This window comes from Nyctereutes procyonoides, unplaced genomic scaffold (assembly GCF_905146905.1).
Source record: "Nyctereutes procyonoides isolate TBG_1078 unplaced genomic scaffold, NYPRO_anot_genome, whole genome shotgun sequence".
Lineage (NCBI taxonomy): Eukaryota > Metazoa > Chordata > Mammalia > Carnivora > Canidae > Nyctereutes > Nyctereutes procyonoides.
Window position 1 is genome coordinate 9605115 of NW_026575031.1, and position 21168 is coordinate 9626282.

General features: G+C 38.4%; 2 protein-coding genes across 5 annotated transcripts in view; one reads left to right on the forward strand and one right to left on the reverse strand.

Annotated features, from left to right (window-relative positions):
* The window catches only part of UBR1 (ubiquitin protein ligase E3 component n-recognin 1), a 138838-nt gene extending 137656 nt beyond the window's left edge, over positions 1-1182 (reverse strand). Inside the window, exon 1 of one of the 2 annotated variants that reach the window (XM_055316814.1) lies at positions 1015-1182. In XM_055316814.1, coding sequence (XP_055172789.1) covers positions 1015-1095 — 81 coding nt within the window. In that variant the 5' untranslated portion in view covers positions 1096-1182. The remainder of the gene's footprint in view (positions 1-1014) is intronic. The other variant, XM_055316815.1, reaches the window with a different exon arrangement.
* Positions 1183-1323: 141 nt separating this feature from the next.
* The window catches only part of TMEM62 (transmembrane protein 62), a 46976-nt gene continuing 27131 nt past the window's right edge, over positions 1324-21168 (forward strand). The window contains exons 1-4 of one of the 3 annotated variants that reach the window (XM_055316816.1): positions 15915-16389; positions 16640-16751; positions 18075-18212; positions 20754-20799. In XM_055316816.1, coding sequence (XP_055172791.1) covers positions 16210-16389; positions 16640-16751; positions 18075-18212; positions 20754-20799 — 476 coding nt within the window. In that variant the 5' untranslated portion in view covers positions 15915-16209. Of the gene's footprint in view, positions 1373-15914; positions 16390-16639; positions 16752-18074; positions 18213-20753; positions 20800-21168 lie in introns of those variants that run through there. The other 2 variants (XM_055316817.1, XM_055316818.1) reach the window with 2 other exon arrangements.

Sequence of the window (21168 nt, forward strand, 5' to 3'; positions counted from 1 at the left end):
TCTTAATTCTGGAGCTCACTCTATTCCCTAAAAAAAAAACAAAACAAAACCAAAAAAAAAAAAAAAAACCAAAAAACAAACCCACAAATACGTTCAAGTGTCTGAATGATTAAAATAGTCCAAAAATGCTTTTAATTAAAACTAGAATGTAACCTAAAAACTTCAGAAAGAGGTGTATATCCCACATGTTTCTACGTGCAGCAACAAAGACAAAGTGATAAAAGTCTGAATATCATGCAGCAATCAGTATCTGAATATTTCCTGTATATCTCCCCACTAGATGCCCAGGGACATCCAGAACATTCCCTAATATTGCCCCCTAGCTCTTAATCCTCTTCATCTGCTTTCTCCCTGTTGCCAGACTATACATTCAATTTGCTCACCGTCTGCCTTCCTATTCTTTCAAAACACAAGGGCAAAGTATAGATCGCGGTATTAATGGTACTGCTCTGATTCGAAATGTCTAGAAGTTTCTTCTCAACCTTCTTATGAATAAGAAGCGACAGACGACGGGTTAGGCCTGAGGTTCTCAAGATACTAAAATGAGAGACTGCAATTCCTACACCCCATATCTTGACACGAGTTGACAGTGGCAGCATTCCCTGCCATTATCAGGCCCCACCCAGCCAGCTATGCAATTTAACATTAGGTGCAGAGTCCTGGATTCCTGTCCTCAAGAGGGGTTGGCATTGCGTCTATCGGAAAATGGCTTTTTCCTCTAATCCCGCCTCAGCCCCCACACCAGACCATCTAATAACATCACTTTTTTCTACTTAAGGATAGAGACATGCCTGAACTCGTCACGACTAACAAATGACGAAGTCATTCTATTCCGTAGAGTTGGCCGGCAGGAATGTGGGTAATGACTAACTTTTATTCGATGGCTTCCTTCCAGATCAATCCATACGACTCCCCCTCCCCAGAGCCGCCATAAGGGGTGAAGCCCGACATCCTCCAGAGCGCGGTTTGGAGGGACTGGGGGGGACAAAAAGGAACTTGCCTACAAGGACTTACAGATGCCAGTAGCTGAGGGGTTTGGGGCAACTCCGTACTGACTTCCATCCTCTCCGCACCCCCGGCCTCCTCATCCGCCATCTTGAGGGAAACTGACACCCGCAGTTCCAGACCCCCGGCCGGAGAACGAGCGGAAACCTGTAGCCGGTCCAAGAAACGAGGGGCGACACTTTTACGACGGCCCCTGAAGTCGGGTTTGACGCAGAATCGAGGAGCGGCTTCCGGTCCGCTTCCCGGAAGCAAGCGTCACTGCCCCTACCGCAGGAGGTTTTTCTTTCTCTAATTTCTTAGCTCTGGTGCTTGGTGCTTGAATGGTTGTGCATCTGGTTTCGTTGCTGGGAAATGTTGCATCTGCGAGGTAAAAAATAAATTCAGCGTCCATTTTGAAACGAGGAAAACTGTCAGTGGCTGAGAACCCATTCTGGGTCTCTTTCGGGCCAGGTTGTTGGTCTGGGGGGTTGTCGCCCAACGTACCGTACTGCAGTAGTTCCCCAGAACCCACAAAATGAAAAAAACACTCAAAACTATTCCGTGTTTAGGAATGTAGCCCTTGGACACCTGCACATGCGCGCAAGAAAGCTCGGGCCCCTGTCGTTCTGGGGAGGGGTGGTGAGAGAGAAGGAAACATTGAAACCTTGTAGTCACGCATCGGTAGAGGGGAGACAAATAAGACGTGGTCGTGCGCGTTCTGTAACCCCGCCCGTTGGTGTCGGAAAGAACAAGGTAGATAGATCTTCGTGGAAAGATAATGATGAGTTAAGGGACGGAGGAAAAAAACTAAATTGCCACGATCTATGTATTTGCGTTTAGGTGCGAAAGGGAAAAGCCTGAAAGGAAAAGAACAAATTAACGGTGGCTCTCAGAATAGGAGAAAGTTGACCGAGAGCTACTTTAGGTTCATTTAGCCAAAATTTAATAATATGTTTTTAACAAAGGGAAAAATAATAAATGTAACACAATGGAAGGAATTAAAGGTTAGCTATTTGGGAAAAGACTAAGTCATATCTTTGCCTCAAATTACGTATGTCAAAATGATTGTTAATGAATTGAAGAATTAACTACTACAAAAAAAAGAAGTAACTATTTGTATAATACTAGGATGGAGGAGCCTTTTATTTATTTATTTAATTTTTTGGAGGAGACCTTTTTTTTAAAAGATTTTATTTATTTATTCATGACAGACACACAGAGAGGCAGAGACACAGGCAGAGGGAGAAGCGGGCTCCATGCAGGGAGCCTGACGTGGGACCCAATCCCGGGGCCCCAGGATCACACCCTGGGCTGAAGGCGGCGCTAAACCGCTGGGCCACCGGGGCTGCCCAGGGGGAGACTTCTTCTGATAGGGATTTTAATAAAAATTTCAAACATACATAAAAATAAACTACACAGAGTTAAAAAATGAACAAAAATTGAGAAGAAATGTCTGCAACATTCATGACAGACCAACAGATAAAATCCCAAAGAAGACTGCATCAACAGAAAAATGGGCAAAATACATCAATATGCAACTCACTAATTTTATAAATATGTTTTAAAAACCTAACAAGCAAATGCGAATTAAACAAAATCAGATTCCATTTATTGCCTGTAAATTTGGTCAGTTTTGTTTTTCTTAAAGATAGCCACCCTGTTCATAAGCTGGAAGGATACTCATTTCTATAAAAAAAAAAATACAGGTGTACATTGGTATACTTACAGGAAGGTAATATTCAGAAGCCATTTTTTTCTTAAATGCTTTAATTTGGCTCAGTTATTCCATTTTTTAAGACTGTATCCTAAAGATACAATTTAAGATGCAAATGAAGTTTAAACTCTGTCATTACTGGTAATGGAGAAAAATTAGAAACAACTCAAATGCTCTCAATAAAGGACTTTGGCTAAATTGTCACTCAATGATATCTTCTACAGCCGTTAAAAATGTTGTAGAACGTTGATTCTCAAATTGTGACCCACAGACTCCCTAAGAGTTCCCAAAATTTAGGAAGTTTGTGAAGTAAAAACTTTTATGATAATAACAAGTTATATGCTTTAAAAAAAAAAACGTGGTGTTTGTACTAAACTGATGCAGAAACAATGGTGGATGAAACTGTTGGCCCTTTAGCACAAAATAAAAGCAGTGGCACCAAATTCAACAAGTCACCAAAGTGATCTAGAAGTAATTTCTTGACCACCACACTCTTGCAGTTAAAAATGGGAAAAAAATTTAAAAGCATGTTTCCCAATGTCCTTGATGAAGCTGTAAAAATGTTATTAAATCTCAACCTGGGGACTCCTGGGTGGCTCAGCGGTTGAGCGTCTCCCTTTGGCCCAGAGCGTGGCCCTGGAATCCCAGGATCTAGTCCCGCATCGGGTTCCCTGCATGGAACCTGCTTCTCCCTCTGCCTGTGTCTCTGCCTCTCTTTCTGTGTGTCTGTCATGAATAAATAAACAAAATCTTAAAAAAAATAAATCTGAAACTGAGAGTCTTAAATATTCTGTATGATGAAATGGGAAGCACATAAACCTTTCGGCTGTGTACAAAAAATATGATAGTTGAGGAGAAGTACTTGAGTTGCTAGGTGAACTAGCTATTTTTTACATGGAATATCACATTTACTTAAAAGTAAGTAACATATACATAGGATTATTCAGACTTAGGTATTTGACATGCATTTTCTCAAATATGAAAAAAAGAGAAAGTAAGCCTTTCTCTTCAAGGAAAACAGTTTTTATTGTCCATTTTACTATTAGAGTTTTCATGAGAACATTATGTGGAGAACTTATCTGCTACTGTGAGTTTGATGAAGTCCTAATGAAATTGGTGATGTTAACATGTGATTTTTTTGATAATGTATAATGAAATATATTGGCATTTGGAAGATCTGTATAACTCATTGAACCAATATCTTCTAAATGACAAATGCAGCTATTACAAAGCATAGCTGAAAGATCTGTTCACATTGCTAAATAGACCAAAAGAATTTAACGTTATGGAGCACAAAAATTTAATTGATATAGTTTTAGATTCCACATTGAAGTGACCTTTAAGCTTTTAATATTTTACCAGTTCTGCTATAGTTTAAAAGAATATCCACATTATATAAAAACATCATTAAAATATGCCTCCCCTTTCCAACTATGTATCTGTGTGAGGCCAATTTTTCTCATATATTCCAACCAAAACAACATATCACAATAGATTAAATGCAGATTAAATCTATCACAATAGATTAAAGAGCTATGAGAACCAGCTGTCTCTTTTTAAAGGAGATTTTCAAAAATGTAAAACATTGCCATACTTTTCAATAATTTTATTCTTTTGGAAAACTTATTTTTCATTAAAAAGTTTATGTTAACATGTATTGGGTTAATAATTGTTATTTTGAACAAATTAATCATTTAAAATTTTTCTGTTTTAGTTTCAATACAGTAAATATCAATAGATAAAACTGACACAAACAGTAAATATCAATAGGTAAAACTGACTCAAACCCCAGTTTTTAAGAATATAAAAGGATACTGAGACCTTACAATTTAAGAGCTACTGTAGTAGAGGCATTGAGATGTTCACTATGCATTGTTGGGTAGGAAACGCAAGTTACTAAAATAGTATGATTCTATTTTTGTAAGACAAAAAATGCACCTAGATATTTATTTATTTTAAAGATTTCATTTATTTACTCATGAGAGACACAGAGAGAGAGGCAGGCTCCATGCAGGAAGCCCGATGTGAGACTCGATCCCGGGACTCTGGGATCACACCCTGGGCCAAAGGCAGGCGCTCAACCACTGAGCCTCTCAAGTGTCCCTGCACCTAGATATTTAATGAAAAATACTAATCACCAAACTTCTACTCTTGGTTATCCTTGGAAATTTAATTTTCTATTTTCTCCTTAACTGGTATTATCTAGTTTTTTTTTCTAATAAATATTTAGTACTTGAGTAAAAAATTTTTACCTGCCTATTTCTTAAGATAGCTAAAATACTAAATACCTGGATGGATAGTTGGGTAGGTGGATGGATGGATAGTCTATTTAGCTCAAAAGTCCTCCTCGATAATATCTTCTGTATTCTAGCCAGATATGGTTAGATCTTTCACTCCTCTTGGAGGAACTAGTAGCTGTATACCTAGTAACCTAGCTTCTGGAATCAAACTTTATAGATTTGAATTTCTTTTTTTGCCATTTGCCGGCTGTGTGATCTTAGGTAAATTAATCTCTCTGATATTTGGTTCCCTCATCTATGAAATAGATATAGTAATGAGACTATTTTCCTCATATAATAGTTATGAATATTAATCACTGTCTAAAGCCCTCAATGACTGACATTGTTCAGAACAATGCCTGCTAATACTCAGGATGGACATTGTTTTTGTTTTGTTTTCTGACTGTCCTGCATCAGTTGGCACTTGCTGGATTTGGTGCAGGAGGGCTTTCCATTGTGGGAAGTCTTGTTGGAGGGAGACAGTGTCCCCAGACTTTGATTCCTGCTAGGTATCTCAGGCAACAATAGTCCATTCAGACTATTTTTGCCAAAAGACAGTTGTGCCAACTGCTTCTTGGTCCACTGTAGTTCCTTGGGTTTCTGCTTTTTTTCTAAGCCTGTCCTTAGCCTCTTGCAGAATCTTTGAGTCTCTGATAACCTTACAGTAGATGTGCTTTTTTTCTTAAGATAAAGGTGGTTTTTATTATCTGAAACTGTAAAGTTCCAATTGATGTAACTATTAAATTATTATAACATTTGCAACTGCCTTATGTCACAGTTTTTCATAGCCTATTTTATTTCCTTCTCTAATTTGTTAGTCTCTTAAGGACAGGAGCCCAGCTACATACTTAGAATGCCTGCTACTATGTTAAAGACTTTAGATGCTTTTTAAAGTATAACTTAAAACAATCCTATGATGTCATTTCCTATTATCACTTTTGCACAGACAAGGAAATTATAGTTTGAACAAGTGAGATTGCTTGTTCAAACCCGCAGTTACTGACAAAACCTGGATTCAAGACCTAGGTTTGTCTAGCTTCAAAATGTGTGTCTTTATCCACTTCACTGTCCTACCTTCGATAAAAAATTTTTTTGAGTTTCATTTACCACTTATATGTTGTAATATAAATGTATATTATTGAATAAACAATTATTGAGTATCTGGCACACATTTAACATCCTAGTACACTTCTGTTAGCCATTTCATAGGGCATGAACTGGATAAAATAGATATAAACTTAAGAATTATTATCCCTCTTTTCTGACCTAGACCAAGATGTGGCTTGACCCACTTTAGAACAGGATTATGGATTTCTTTGATTCTTCTGCAAATATTTCTTTTTTAAAAAAAGATTTTATTTATTTATTCATGAGAGACGCAGAAAGAGAGAGACAGAGACATAGGCAGAGGGAGAAGCAGGCTCCATTCAGGGAACCCGATGTGGGACTCGATCCCAGGACTCTGGGATCATGCCCTGAGCCAAAGGCAGATACTCAACCGCTGAGCCACCCAGGCATCTCTATATTTCTTTTTAAAATAGCATCAGCTCACAATAACTTGTAAGTTGCAAGGTCATTCTTCATGTGTCATTTTACTGTTTGAGGTACCATCAACAACTAATATGCGTTAGTTTTCTCAAAGCCCCAAAAGGACATAATCAGGACAGCCATACTCAGAACTGCCTTCCTTAGACTCATTTATGAATGTTGCTGAAGGTTTTCAACCCTGATTACACATTAAGGTCATCTGAGAACTTTTTTTTTTTAATTTTATTTATGATAGTCACAGAGAGAGAGAGAGAGAGAGAGGCAGAGACACAGGCAGAGGGAGAAGCAGGCTCCATGCACCGGGAGCCCGACGTGGGATTCGATCCTGGGTCTCCAGGATCGCACCCTGGGCCAAAGGCAGGCGCCAAACCGCTGCACCACCCAGGGATCCCCATCTGAGAACTTTTTAAAAATTCCAAAACATTGCTCTAGTTGATTCTGATTTAATTAGGAGTGAAACCTTAAAAATACCTATTTTTTTTTTTTAGAAAAAACCTCTCCTGAGTGTTTTTAATGAGCAATCAGAGTTGAGAAACCCTTAGTGATTCTATTTTAACATACTTCTTTCTCTGGGATATTTTCTTATGTGGGATGATAATAGTACCTACATGATTCCTCCTGTCTGGTACAAATCCTTGATATTCCTTATCCAGATTAGGGAAGAACAAATTCCTATCTGGTCTCCCTATTTCTACTCTCTTGCTCATATTCATCACTTGTTTTCCTGCCAGAACTATTAGGAAATATAAATCTGGTCATGTGACTCTCTTACCTGAGTAAATGAGATGATTTCCCAATAGCATGAAGTCTTAAGCATGGCACTCAAAGCCCTTATCAATCTGGCTTGAAACAAATTTGCTAGTGTAATCTTCCTTGCCACCCTTCACCTTAAACTATCCGCACTGTATTTCCCATGTATACCACTTAGTCTCATACTTTGGTGCTTTCACGTAGGTTAGTCCCTTCTAGTCTCTTGGCCTAGAATGCCCCTCTCCCACTACAACACCTCTTCCTGTAAAGGGGTTTCTGCCTTTGTTTTTGTTTTTTTTTTTTTTTGTTTTTTTTTTTTTTTTTTTTTAGATTTCAGTTTGTATATGACTTCCTCTGAGAAGTTTTCTGATTCTTTATTTTCCAACATGCAAAATTGTTTCTTCTGTGCTTTCATTGCACTTTAAATGAAAGAATAACAGGAAACTGGGATATATTCTTACTAAAATTGTAAAAATAATTTAACAACTTTTACAAAAATAAACCTTCAGTTTATTTTAGATGTATTGTTAATATATACACGTATATATTTTAGTTATTCTTTCATTTACATGTGTGGCAATTCTTAGCCTTTTATTTGCCTAATTCATTGACTGGAGTTACTGGATTATTTTAATTGGGCCTGGGATGTTTTTTGTCAAGAAATATTTTCTTTTTAGTGCACCTGGGTGGCTCAGTTAGTTAAGTGTCTGCCTTCCGCTCAGGTCATAATCCTGGGACCCTGAGATAGAGCCTTGCATCAGGCTCCCTGCTGAGCAGGGAACCTGCTTCTCCCTCTGCCTGCTGCTCCCCTTAGCTGTGCTCTCTCTCTCTCTCTCTCTCTCTCTGTCAAATAAATGAATAAATAAAATCTTCTTTAAAAAAGAAACATTTCCTTTTTAACATTAGAGACTGTTTTTCATTTTGCATAATCATTGGTCTGTTGGAAATGTAGCTATTGGGAATTCCTTGAGCATGATTTTTAAATGGCAGCAACTTGAATGTAAAAGTGAAGCATATTCGGAGACAATCCAGGGTACTCTCTGCAAATTTAAAAAGGCATTTAGAGTATGGTGAATGTTTATTGGTTAGATTGATGATTGTTTGGGGGTATTTCAGTGGAAAACTTAGCCCAGACCCTTCAGACCAGAGGATACTTACTATTACATGATGAGTTTAGAAAACAAAACAATAGGGATCCCTGGGTGGCGCAGCGGTTTGGCGCCTGCCTTTGGCCCAGGGCGCGATCCTGGAGACCCAGGATCGAATCCCACATCGGGCTCCCGGTGCATGGAGCCTGCTTCTCCTTCTGCCTATGTCTCTGCCTCCCTCTCTTTCTCTCTCTGTGACTATCATAAATAAATTAAAAAAAAGAAAACAAAACAATATAAAGTCAAGCTGAATTTTGTACTTACTAGAGGAAATACTAATTTTAAAGAAGAAGCAAACAAAAAGAAAAAAATATATAGAATGGTACTACTGTCCTCAACTTATGACTCCAGTTTCTACTTCCGCTATTTATAAGTTGCTGTTCCAAGAGTGCTGGTTCCTGAGCTAAAGAAAGAGCCTGGGGCTCTCTGGTCCTCTTAGGAAGTCTGTGAAATATAGCAAACCCATGTGGGGGCTCATTATACTTGAAGAAAGAGGCTCCCATATTGAGCTGAGAAGCAGAGATCATTAAGGTAATTAGGGTCAAAACCAGGATGGAGAGGGGATGGTCTTCATTAGGACAAAAGTTATCAGTCTTGGACTAAGGTCATTCCCACAGTTGTGGGGAGATCATCCCTATGTTAGAACTGGAAAAAGTCCTAAGAATGTGATAAAGGAGTCAGGACTGGAGGCTTCAGTACCAATTGTAGGAAAATCAGTCCTGGGTTCAGAGATTTCATTTCTGGGGTCAGCTTAGAGACGTAGGTTTATAGGGATTAGCTTCATTTTAGAAATAAGAATATCCATACTTAGGGAGTCATTTCTGGAGTGAAACTCAGACTCATTGCTGGTTCAAATCAAATTAGACCTTGGTTAGGGGTCCTAAATAGGCCTGGATCTTGGGTTCACTCCTAGCCATGGATTCAAAGGTTTTATTTAAGGGGTTGCTGGTCAGACAATTCTGTCTGCAAGTGATCAACCACAATAGCATTTCAACCTCGTAGAGGGGGCAAAACGTGTGAGAAAAGAGAAATAGATAAAGAATTTGCCATAGAACAAAGGAAGAGAGGATGTGGATCCAGATCCTTAGAACTCCATGTGCATGCTCTTCACAGAGGAGCTGGGACATGGAAATGTACACATAACTGAGAAGGAATGAGACTGAATGCTCAATGGAAGGAAATTTTTGTTTAGACATGGAGAAAATGGCTCAACTTAGTAGGAGAATAAAATCTGGCTTGGAGGGCAGCCTGGGTGGCTCAGTGGTTTAGCGCCGCCTTCAGCCCAGGGTGTGATCCTGGAGACCCGGGATTGAGTCCCACGTCAGGCTCCCTGTATGGAGCCTGATTCTCTCTCTCTCTCTCTCTCTCTTCTCTCTCTCTCTCTCTCTCTCTCTCTGTGTGTGTGTGTGTGTCTCCATGAATAAGTAAAATCTTTTTTTTTTTTTTAAATCTGGCTTGGAGAAAGACAAAGTGGACCCTTCCCCCAAGTTGTATGTCCCAGTTTGCAGCAGACTGCATCTCTACTGGGGTTCAAATGCTTTGGTGAACAGATTAAATAGACATGAACAAATTTATTTGTCCAGCATCTGAGTACATTCCAAAAAGAGGACTCAAACCCATGGTGGTTTGAGTACCTGCAAATACAGCTTACCAACCATCTTATATTCTTTTTTTTTTTAAGATTTTATTTATTTATTCATGAGAGACACAGAGAGAGAGAGAGGCGGAGACACAGACAGAGGGAGAAGCAGGCTCCATGCAGGGAGCCCAACGTGGGACTCAATGCTGGGTCTCCAGGATCAGGCCCTGGGCTGAAGGTGGCGCTAAACCACTGAGCCACCAGGGCTGCCCACCATCTTATATTCTATCCAGGCATCTTATTCCTTTAAAATGGTTTTTAAAATAAATAATAATAAATAATAGTAATAATAATAAATAGATATTTAAGCATTGTTTTCTAGGTACTGTGCTAGGCACTTTGGAGAAAAGGTTAAACAAGAGTTGCGTTTAAGGGTAGATGAGCTGAATATGAGCAATACTTGGAACACTGTATCACTAACAGATGAACAGCAAAAAGAATCCAACTCTAGGCACAGAGTGAAAGCAGATACCAGATACAGCTGCTAAGCTGTGCACCAGACGTGGTGAGCAAACAGGTCAGGTTAGAAGTCAGAAATCTCTGGGAGAGGCTGCTTCTGAAAAATAAAAATGACACAATACTTCAAGGTTTTAAAAGTGCCAAGTAGAAGTTTAGACAACTGTTTTTCAGTTTAAGGTTGAATTGGTGATAAGAACTTGGGAAACAGAACATAGAAAAATCAAGAAGATTTACCAGTGCAGGAAAATGGGTTGTGCCAGCAAAGAATAACTTGTTCTAGAAGAAGAGTTAGCAAAATATGGCCCCAAATCCACCTACTGTCTATTTTTATATAGTCTTCAAGCTAAGAATAGGTTTAACATTTTTAGATGGTTGAAAAAAGGTCAAAAGAAGAATATCTTATAATACATTTAAAATATATAAACTTCAAATTTCAGCATCCATAAACAAAGCTTTATTGGAATGCTGCCACCTTATTCATTTATATATTGACTATGGCTGCTTTTGCATAATGGTAGATTTGAATAGCTGCAATAGAGACACTCTGGCCCACAAAGCCTAAAACACTTACTTACTGTCTGGTCTTTTATAGAAAAAAATCTGCTAATCCAAAACAAAAGTTTTTTTTTTTTCTCTTTACATTATCTTTCTTGAAAACTCAGAAAATATGGATATTCAAAGAGAAGAAAATATAAATAACTTACAATCTCATATAATTTCAGAATCCCAAAATAAAAAATCATTGACGGTTTGTTTTATATGCTTCCAGGTTTTTTCTTTGTGTGTGTGTGTGTGTGTGTGTGTGTGTGTATAAAATGGCATTATACCATACAATTTTATAAAATACCCATTAACATGTTATTAATCTATTTTCATACTATTAATGTTTTTTCATAACATGTATTGCCTTATATGGCTGTGTCATTTTTATTTTTAAGAGTCTTATTGTGGAACATGCAGTGTATTTTGTTTCCAGTTTTCTCCTATTATAGACTTGCTTTAATAAACATACTTATTGGTAAATCCCTGTAAACATCCGTGTATTTCCTTAGGGTAAATTATTTTAAGTAGAAATACCAGGTTGAATAGAGTGCACATTTAAATGTTTTTAATGGAAAAATTAAATATACATTTATTGTATTTTTATTAAATGTTTCTCATAAGAATTTATGGTAAATATTTTATAATACTAAAGGTTACATGTAACATATACCTTAAAAATAACAGTAAAATGAAGACCACTGTATCCACCATCAGCTTAAGAAATAAAAGCTGACTTTTAAATATTAAAAAAATAATAATGGCACCTGAGTGGTTCAGCCAGTGGAGCAGAGTGTGTGCTCTTGATCTCAGGGCTGTGGTTTCAAGCCCCCATGTTGAATATAGAGATTACTTAAAAATATAATCTTCAGGGTCTCCTGGGTGGCTCAGTTGGTTAAGCAGTCAACTCCTGATTTTGGCTCAGGTCATGATCTCCAAGTCCTGGAATCAAGCCCTACATAGGCCTCACACTCCACAGGGAGTCTGCTTGAGGATACTTTGTCCCCCACTGCCCCTCTCCCCTCTTGCTCCTGTTTGTGCATGCACATGCTCTCTCCCTCTCTTAAATAAGTAAATCTTTTAAAAAATTAAAATCTTAATGTGGCCAACATATTTCTCTGGTAGTTTTCAATTTTACTTGCTGAGTTTGGTGCTAACTTTAGAACCAAAAATTAGAAAAAGTTTTCTAACTTTTGATGAGGGCATTAGTTCTCTGCATTTTTTTTTTTTTAAGGCTTTTGGATTCATGCTTCATTGCAGGGATAGCAGAGTTGCATTTGTATCTCAGGAATATGAAAGCTGACAACTCTATGACTGTTTTTCCATCTGTCATATTCATTTAAACACATGTAAAGAATGGATCTGATGTCATCCAAACTTGCTGTCATTGATTGCCTCATTCCAAAGTGGCCATATGGGGACGCCTGGGTGGCTCAGTGGTTGAGAGTCAACCTTCAGCTCAGGGAGTGATCCCAGGGTCTTAGGATCTAGTCCCACATCGGGCTCCACACAGGGAGCCCACTTCTCCCCCTGCCTATGTCTTTGCCTCTCTCTGTGTGTCCCTCATGAGTAAATAAAATCTTTTAAAAAAACAAAGTGGCCATATGGTCATTGGCTCTTTTACTCAACCATAAAATGACATAAATGGTAATCAAGGTTTTTTTTTAAGGATTCTAAGTAATCTATATACCCAACGTGGGGCTCAAACTTACAACCCTGAGATTGAGTCGCATACTCTACTGACTGAGCCAGCTTAAGACATTTAAGACACCTTTAAATGTGATCATTTTAATAGTAACCTAACAGCAAGCTTCCCATGTTTACTTTTTAATTTAGTGTGTAATATATATATTTAGTATATTTACTATATATATTTAGTATATATATATTTAGAATATACTATATATTATATATAGAATATATTATATATGTAAAATAAAACCTTTATACATATGTAAAATATATATATTCAAAGGTTTTATTTATTTGAGAGAGAAAGAGTGAGAGGGCACAAGCAGGAGGAGCACTAGAGGGAGAGGGAGAAGCAGGCAGGCTCCCTGCTCAGCAAACTCCTGATGTGGGATTTAATCCCAGGATCCTGGGATCCCTGAGCTGAAGGCAGATGCTTAACTGACTGAGCCACCCAAGCACCCCCATTTCAGGTTCCTTATACAGAGTCTTAACTATCTAGATGAAATTCTCCAATTTGTTTTCCTAAAGAGTGAATAGTGCTCCCTAAAAAGCTGAAAAACTGTCTGGTACCTACTGATGTTCATAGTAGCAGCATCCACAATAGTCAAAAAGTAGAAATAATCCACATGTCCATTGACAGATGAATAAATAAAGAAAATGTGGTATATTTATACAATGAAATATTCAGCCTTAAAAAGTAAGAAAATTCTGATACATGCTATAACATGGATGAAAACATTTATTAGGGGATGCTATATATTCTATTATTATATTAATATTATATAAATATTAATTATATTTCATGGGAACAACATTTTAGTTTGGGATGCTGTAGAGTTCTGGAGATGGATGGTGATGGTTGCACAACAATGTGAATGTACTTAATGGCACTAAAATATATACTTACAGAGGGGTAAGATGGTAAATATATACTTATCACAATTTGGAAATCTAAAAATCTTTACATACACAAACTTTTTGATTACATTACTTTAGCTCTCCACAGGAATAACTTCAAAGAACAATGACTTAATACAATATTTTTGGATTTTTAAAAAAGATTTCTTTATTTGAGAGAGAGAAAGAGAGTCCATGTGAAAGGAGGAAGAGGCAGGAGAGGGGGAGAGCGACTTTAAAGCACTAAGTGCAGAGCCTGATGCGGGGCTCAGCCTTACAACCTGACATGACCTGAGCCAAAAGGAAGAATTGGATGCTTAGCTGACTAAGCCATAAGTGCCCATATTTTTGGGTTTTTAAACAAAGTATAAGAAATGATAATCTATAGATAATTTCTACATGTTTATTAAAGTCACATAACTCAGTTTATAACTGTTGATGATGTACATTGTTTTTGAAATGCCCAAGCAATACATTCTCCCTTGACTTTAGTTCTAGGATATTTTGCTTCCGTGGTGCATTGCTGCTTGCTCTCTTTATAAGATAACAAATCCGCCTTTCTCCTTTAGGTGTCAGGAACTGAGAATCATCTTGTAAAATGATTTGTGATGTATTAGCTGAATTCCCTGAAGAATCACTAAATAAATAAATAGTTCCTGTTTCTACTTACTTTGAACACTGTGAGGGAAGTTGCTTGGTTACAATGCAGTGTTTGCAATCCAGACTGCTGGCCTTTGTGAATTTAAACCATGTTGCCTGGGATGCCTGGGTGGCTAAGTGGTTGAACGTCTGCCTTCAGCTCAGTGTGTGATCCCCAGGTGTTGGGATTGAGTGTTGCATTGGGCTCCCTGTGGGAGCCTGCTTCTCCCTCTGCCTATGTCTCTGCCTCTCTCTGTGTGTCTCTCATGAATAAGTAAATAAAATCTTTTTTTAAAGTAAATAAAATCGTAAAAAAAAAAAACATGTTTCTCAATCCAAAATATCTTAATAGCATGTCCATTCCTATCATCTATCACACAGATGCTTGTATTCTATTTCTGGAAAATTATTCTCATATTTTTAAGTTCTTCCAAGGCCTCTCCAAATGCATGTTATTTGTGTTTTAAATCAGATCATCTCAACCATATCTTCCAAATTTGGTTGAAAGATAGCTATACAGATATTTTTCTAGTGCAGCATTAGACAAAACCAAAAACTTGATTCAAATGGGCAATGCTTTCCATACAGACACTGTAGCCCTAGTTTTTTTGTCACCTGGGTTCCAAAAGGCACTAACTTTTAACTATCTCTTTTTCTTCCCTCAAATATCCAATCAGCTGTCAAATTCTGTAGTTTCTGTCTTTACAATTACTTTACATCTGATTCTACCTTTCTAATCTCAATGTCACACTCTCCCATCTTCCTTATATTAAATTTACGTGTATTTCTCTCTTAGAAACATAGGTTTCTAAGATAATGAATCATGTCTTTAGCTACTTGTTTCTTTATATTTTCTGCTTAGATAAATGTCTTGCTTTCCAAAGGTACACAAAATATTTAATAAATTGAAATAGTCCTCACTTCAATATTGACAACCTATCCCAAGAAAATAACTCAAAGTGGTCTTTTAAAAAGTGCTATTTGTATAAAAATGTTTTCTTAGAAGCACCTGAGTGGCTCAGTCGGTTAATCAGTGGCTTTCTGCTCAGGTCATGATCCCAGGGTCCTGGGATGGAGCCCTACATCTGGCTCCCTGCTCAGCGGGGAGTCAGCTTTTCCCTCTGCTCCCCCTCCCTTTCATGCGCACGATCTCAAATACATAAATAAAATCTTTTAAAAAGTTTTTTTTTTCAGAACAGCGGTATGTTTATTCAGAACATTCCGACCATAATAAATAATCCAAAAGTTCAACAATAGCAATGGTTAGATAAATTAAGGGCAGGACTCTAATTCTCTTGTATTTACAATTTATTAAATAAAGGACATAACATGGGAACGGGAAACTACATAGCCAACTGTGTACGAAATCAGATTTAGGAAAAAAATAACTAAAAAACATACGTATTACATCTCTTGGAAACACGTTGTCAATAATCAGAAGGGCCGAGAGAAAGCCAGATGTCACATCTATACAGTAATTTAAAAGGCGTCCTCATAACATACTTTGATTCTCACAAGCCTGTGAAGTAGGCGCGCGAGGCATTACTAATTCCGTTTTACGGGTAAGCAAGTTGACCCACAGGGGTCAGCAAATGATTGACTAAGGCGGAGCCAGGACTTTAGCCTCCGCCTCCAGGATCAGGGTTCTTTCCCTGCCACTCCTCGGCAACCTTGATGGGCGCCGGGGGTCTCGGTTTCCTTTATCTCACCCGCATTCCGTTCGCCACCCCAGCGCAGAGACGCGGGCCGCCGGCGAGCGGCAGGTGCACGGCTGGGTGCGGGTGCAGGTGCGGCGCCAGCGCTCCAGCCGCGCCGCACGCCCGGGATCATAGAGTCCGGAAGTGAGGCCAGAGCAGCCCCCGCGGGCGCCGCACGGGCGGAGCCGCCGACAGCAAGTGCAGCGCCCGGGCGGCGGGCAGGATGGCCGCGGGGCTGGCCGTCAGGGTGGTCGCGGGGCTGGCGGCAGCGGCGTTGGCGGCCGTGCTCTTGGAGCACTATGGCCTGGCCGGTCAGCCCTCGCCTCTGCCCCAGCCCCGCGCCTCCCGGAGCCCGCACCCCGCGCCGGGCCCCGGCGCCAGCAACATCTTCTGGGGTCTGCAGGTGACGCAGCGGGAGCAGGGCGGGGGGTAGGTGCAAAGCCCGCAGCACGTGGTGAGACGCGGACAGTTTCCGCCGGGGTGCGGCTGGGAGCCCTGTCCTTCCCTGGGATGTGGGGGTGCGGGGGGGGTGCTTCGTTCTTGCACCGCATCCCTGACATTTCCTTCCGCCTTGAGAGAGCTGCCGGGTCGCCGGCTGTCCGTGCTGCCTCTTCCTGACCCAGATATCTCTGTTTAATACCTGCTTTCGGCAGATATCCGACATTCACCTGAGCAGGTTTCGTGATCCAGGCAGAGCTGTAGACTTAGAGAAGTTCTGTTCAGAAACTATTGACATCATTCAACCAGCTCTCGTGCTGGCAACAGGTAGGGAGGGTCGCCGTACTGTCGCGTTGTTCTGTGGTCCGGACGGTAGAATGCTAGCCAGGCTGCAGCTTTTCACTTTGGGGATGTTGGGAACACTATAGCCTCAGCCCCAGGTGAGTCCTCCTGTAGAGGAGATGGGACATTGTAATTTCCTTTGCCTATGGATAACCGAGTCAAGAGGCAAGCTAAATGACTTGCCATCACAAGGTTTTGTCAAAGCAGTAGAAGCGAGGCTCATGATTCTCGTTAGTATACCGTCTGCTATATTTGTATTCGTTCGTTGTAGTTGTCGAGAGAGAATTAGGGAAAGCCCTTTAACCACAAGTCAAAAGTTTTCCCTCTGTCTCTTCCTTCCTTCCTTCCTTCCTTCCTTCCTTCCTTCCTTCCTTCCTTCCTTCCTTCTTTCCTTCTTTCCTTCCTCTTTATTTTTTGGGGGGAGGGGAGGGGCAGAGGGACTCAAGCAGGCTCCAGGCCTTGGGCAGAGCCCACAGAAGCTCCATCTCAGGACATTGAGATCATGACCTGAGCCAAAATCAAGAGTGGGATAACCCACTGAGCCACCCAGGTGCCTCCAAAACTAACTTTTCCTTTTTTTTTTTTTCCTTTTTATAGCATTAGTCAATTTTATGTTGTCAATTGTTGAAGCATAAAGTGACTTAGGACACTTTTTTTAATCATCTTTTGGTACTTCTGTGACTTGAGTTCTCTAGAATCTTCAAACTATTTGCTCCTAAAATGTGCTGGAGGAAAAGCTAAAGGAGTGTCTGTCTTTTCTACTGGGGATGCATATCCTACCTACCCTACTCAAACATATCTGCTGATATGATGGTTTATCAGTCCTCATTTTATGGAAGACCTCTATTTCAATTGTCCATTTAGTTTTCCAGGAATTTTTGTATTTCATTGTCCAAACCATACCTTCCAGTTTGCTTCTTGTTGTAAAAATAACTCTTGCTCAGATTACATATCCTGATTTGGGGTGTGGAAAATGTTTGTCATAGATCTCAGGCATCTGCCCAGAGTGTTGGAATTTCTTATAGTTTTCATTTTTACAGAGTTTTACAATGCATTTTGTACCACTCTCTTTAAAGATAACTTTTTTCAGAACCCATTTCTAGTATCACAGGAAGTTAAATAGGTACTTGCTAACCTATACTAAACAAAGTCCTTGCCAATAAAATTTTATTTTATATGGCTTGCTTTTATTCTTATACATGTTGAGTACCTTAAGTATCTTTGTTCCATCAGTGTGCATTTAAAATCATTTTTTAACCCTCTGGGGTTTCTTTTGCATCATGATTTAAGTCTTATGTAAATCTACAGGAGACCTGACTGATGCCAAAACAAAGGACTACTTGGGATCCAGGCAGCATGAGGTAGAATGGCAAACTTACCAGGGCATTCTGAAGAAGACAAGAGTCATGGAAAAAACCAAGTGGCTTGATGTTAAAGGAAATCATGGTAAGAGTCAAGACCCACGTATAATTAGAACTAGATTTTTTTTTCCCTTCAAGAGCCTAGATTCTCCAATTTAGAATATAAAATTATACAATGGAACATAGTTTTAGTTATACTGAAGGCACAACTCTGAAATACAACTATATTATATGATTTTAAAACTTCAGATACCACTTTTAGCCTTTGAGGGAAAGTTGGGATGGTCTTTTCTTCTTTACATGAAGAAAAGCTTATAGCGAAACCTATGCAGGAGATTGTTTAAAAATATAACCATTTTAGGTGCATGGCTGGCTCAGTTAATAAAGCATGCAACTCTTGATCTAGGGTGATGAGTTTGAGCACCACATTGGGTGTGGAGCCTACAGTCAATCAGTCATACACACACACACACACACACACACACACATGCATAAATACATATATAGAGATAGATAGGTATACATTTTGCTAATAGAACCACCACTCATAAATCTATATACAGTATGATTCCATTTATGTGACCTTCAAGAAAGGGCAAAACTATAGAGAACAGATTGTAGTTCTAAGGGTTGGGGGCCGGAGGAGAGGCTGCCTACCAAGAGGCATCATGAGAGTATTTCGAGAGATGATGGAACTGTTCTGTATCTCCATTGTGGTGGATATATGACTATGTGTTTGTCAATATGCAAAGAACTGTGTGTACTTCACAGTGAATGAATTTTACTGTGTATACATTAAAAAATTAAAATTGCTAATAAATCTCTATGTATGAGAAGAGAAATGGGTAATCCCTTCACATTTTTTACATTATTATTGTAGTGTTAGTAAGGAAATGAACTCTTCTACAAAGTGTGGAAACAGTAGGTTTGTTGACTTCCTTAATGGTTAAGTACTTTGTTCATTTGATTATTAATTGCTATTGTGTGCCTAAATATTTATGTTTAAAACTATTATTTTAAACAGATAATTCTGACTGGTGAAATATATAGTTTTGGTTTGATCAGAAAATGCTGTCTTTATAGATAGTTCTTACAGAGCAGCTAGGAATTATTAATTGATGATGAGATACCTGGCTTATAGCTCTTTCTGGTATACCTGTAAGTCTGGTTCCCAATTGAGGATGATTCAACTTATGGTGGTTTGACCTCTGATTTTTCAACTTTACAATGTATGAAAGTGATACCCATTCAATAGAAATTATATTTCAAATTTTGAATTTTTATCCTTTTCTGGGCTAGTGATATGCAGTATGATAATCTGGTGATGCTGGACACGATCACCAGGGTAGAGAGCCAATAAATAACCTTGTAACCATTCTGTGCCCAAGCAGTCATTCTGTTTTTCGCTCTCAGATATTCAACATGACATATTCTATACTTTATTATAAAACAGGCTTTGTGTTAGATGATTTTGCTCAACTATAGGCTAATGTAAGCATTCTGAGCATGTTTAAGGTAGGTGAGGCTAAGCTCTGACGTTCAGTAGATTCAGTGTATTAAATGCATTTTCTACTGAAGTATTTTCTACTTACTATGGGTTTGTTCGGACATAACCCCATTGTTAAGTTGAGGAAGATCTGAATTTACATTTCCCTTTTTTCTTGATCCTTAGTAGTGGTACAGGTCAAATTCTTTAGCAATAGAAAGCAAGCCTGTACATATTTTTAAAAACTTTTTCAAGCCAAGCTACTGACTTATTTCAAGTAACAAATATCAGACTTTTGTGATTAGATCTTGTAAACAGAGCTTGTCCTTTGGAGTTCATAATCATCTAATTTGACCGGTATAAGCATAAATGCTTATAGCATGTATTTATATATATGTTTATGTATTATGTTAAGATAGGAGGAAACTAATTTTTATTAAGATTTAACTATAACAGTGTAGTTCTCTTAGTAAGAAGATTACATACACAATAATGTTTCTTTCAGCCTAAATTGGATTTAACAGCTTATTCTCCAAAGTTACTAGAAATGTAGTGGATTCTTAGAATTCTGAGCTGGCAAGTAATTTTCTTATTGCAACCAGGCAATCAATCAAGCTCTATGAAATCATTATATTTCCAGATAAGTGTTCTATTACATCTTTTACCTTACCTCTTACCATTATATAACTCCTTTCTTACTGAATCTTTTTAAGATTTAAGAAGAGAGGGACTTAGGTCCTATTATCAAAGTGATCAGTTGTTTAGGAACCCTTGGCATGGATCCATGCTGTTTTAATTATATAATAGTCCAATTCTACAATTACAAATTGATTTATTCTGAATAGTATATAATATCGAAGTATTTGTTATTCTCCAGTATACTAGGTGCCTTAAATAAGCTTCCAGATCATCTGAATTCTGTTATCAAGTTTTATAAATTATCAGGCTAATTTATTGGCATTCTCCCATTTAAAGTGTTATTGAAAGTATTGTCATTTTTCTTTAGTCATTAAGATGTTTATATTTTCTTTTTCATGTAGGTGGTGTTCGCTCTTTTTTTCCCCCAAATTTTATTTAAATTTTAGTTAACATATTCAGGAGTAGACTTTAGTGATTCATTGCTTTTTTCTTTTTAATTAGATGCATTCAACATCCCAAGTCTGGAGAGCATCGAGAATTATTACAGGTACTGTAATAAATAGAATACAGACGATGAGGCAGCACAAGGAGGGTGCAGTCAAGTCAATGAATGGGTGACAACATTTTTTAGCAGACAAAATTTCTATCTAAAGAATCTCTAGTAATTTAGAATTTTTGTGTATGTGTGTGTGACAGATTCAGTTCTTTTTTCCCCAACACTTTTTCTTTCCTTTAATTCCTTTTATTTCATACACTCTAATGCTTTTTATTGGCTAATGATACTTTAAATATTTCACACAAACTTTTTTTTGCCATTGATACATAGCAGAAGTCATTTTTTTAAATAAAGATTTTATTTATTCATGAAAGACACACACACACACACACACAGAGAGAGAGAGAGAGAGAGAGAGAG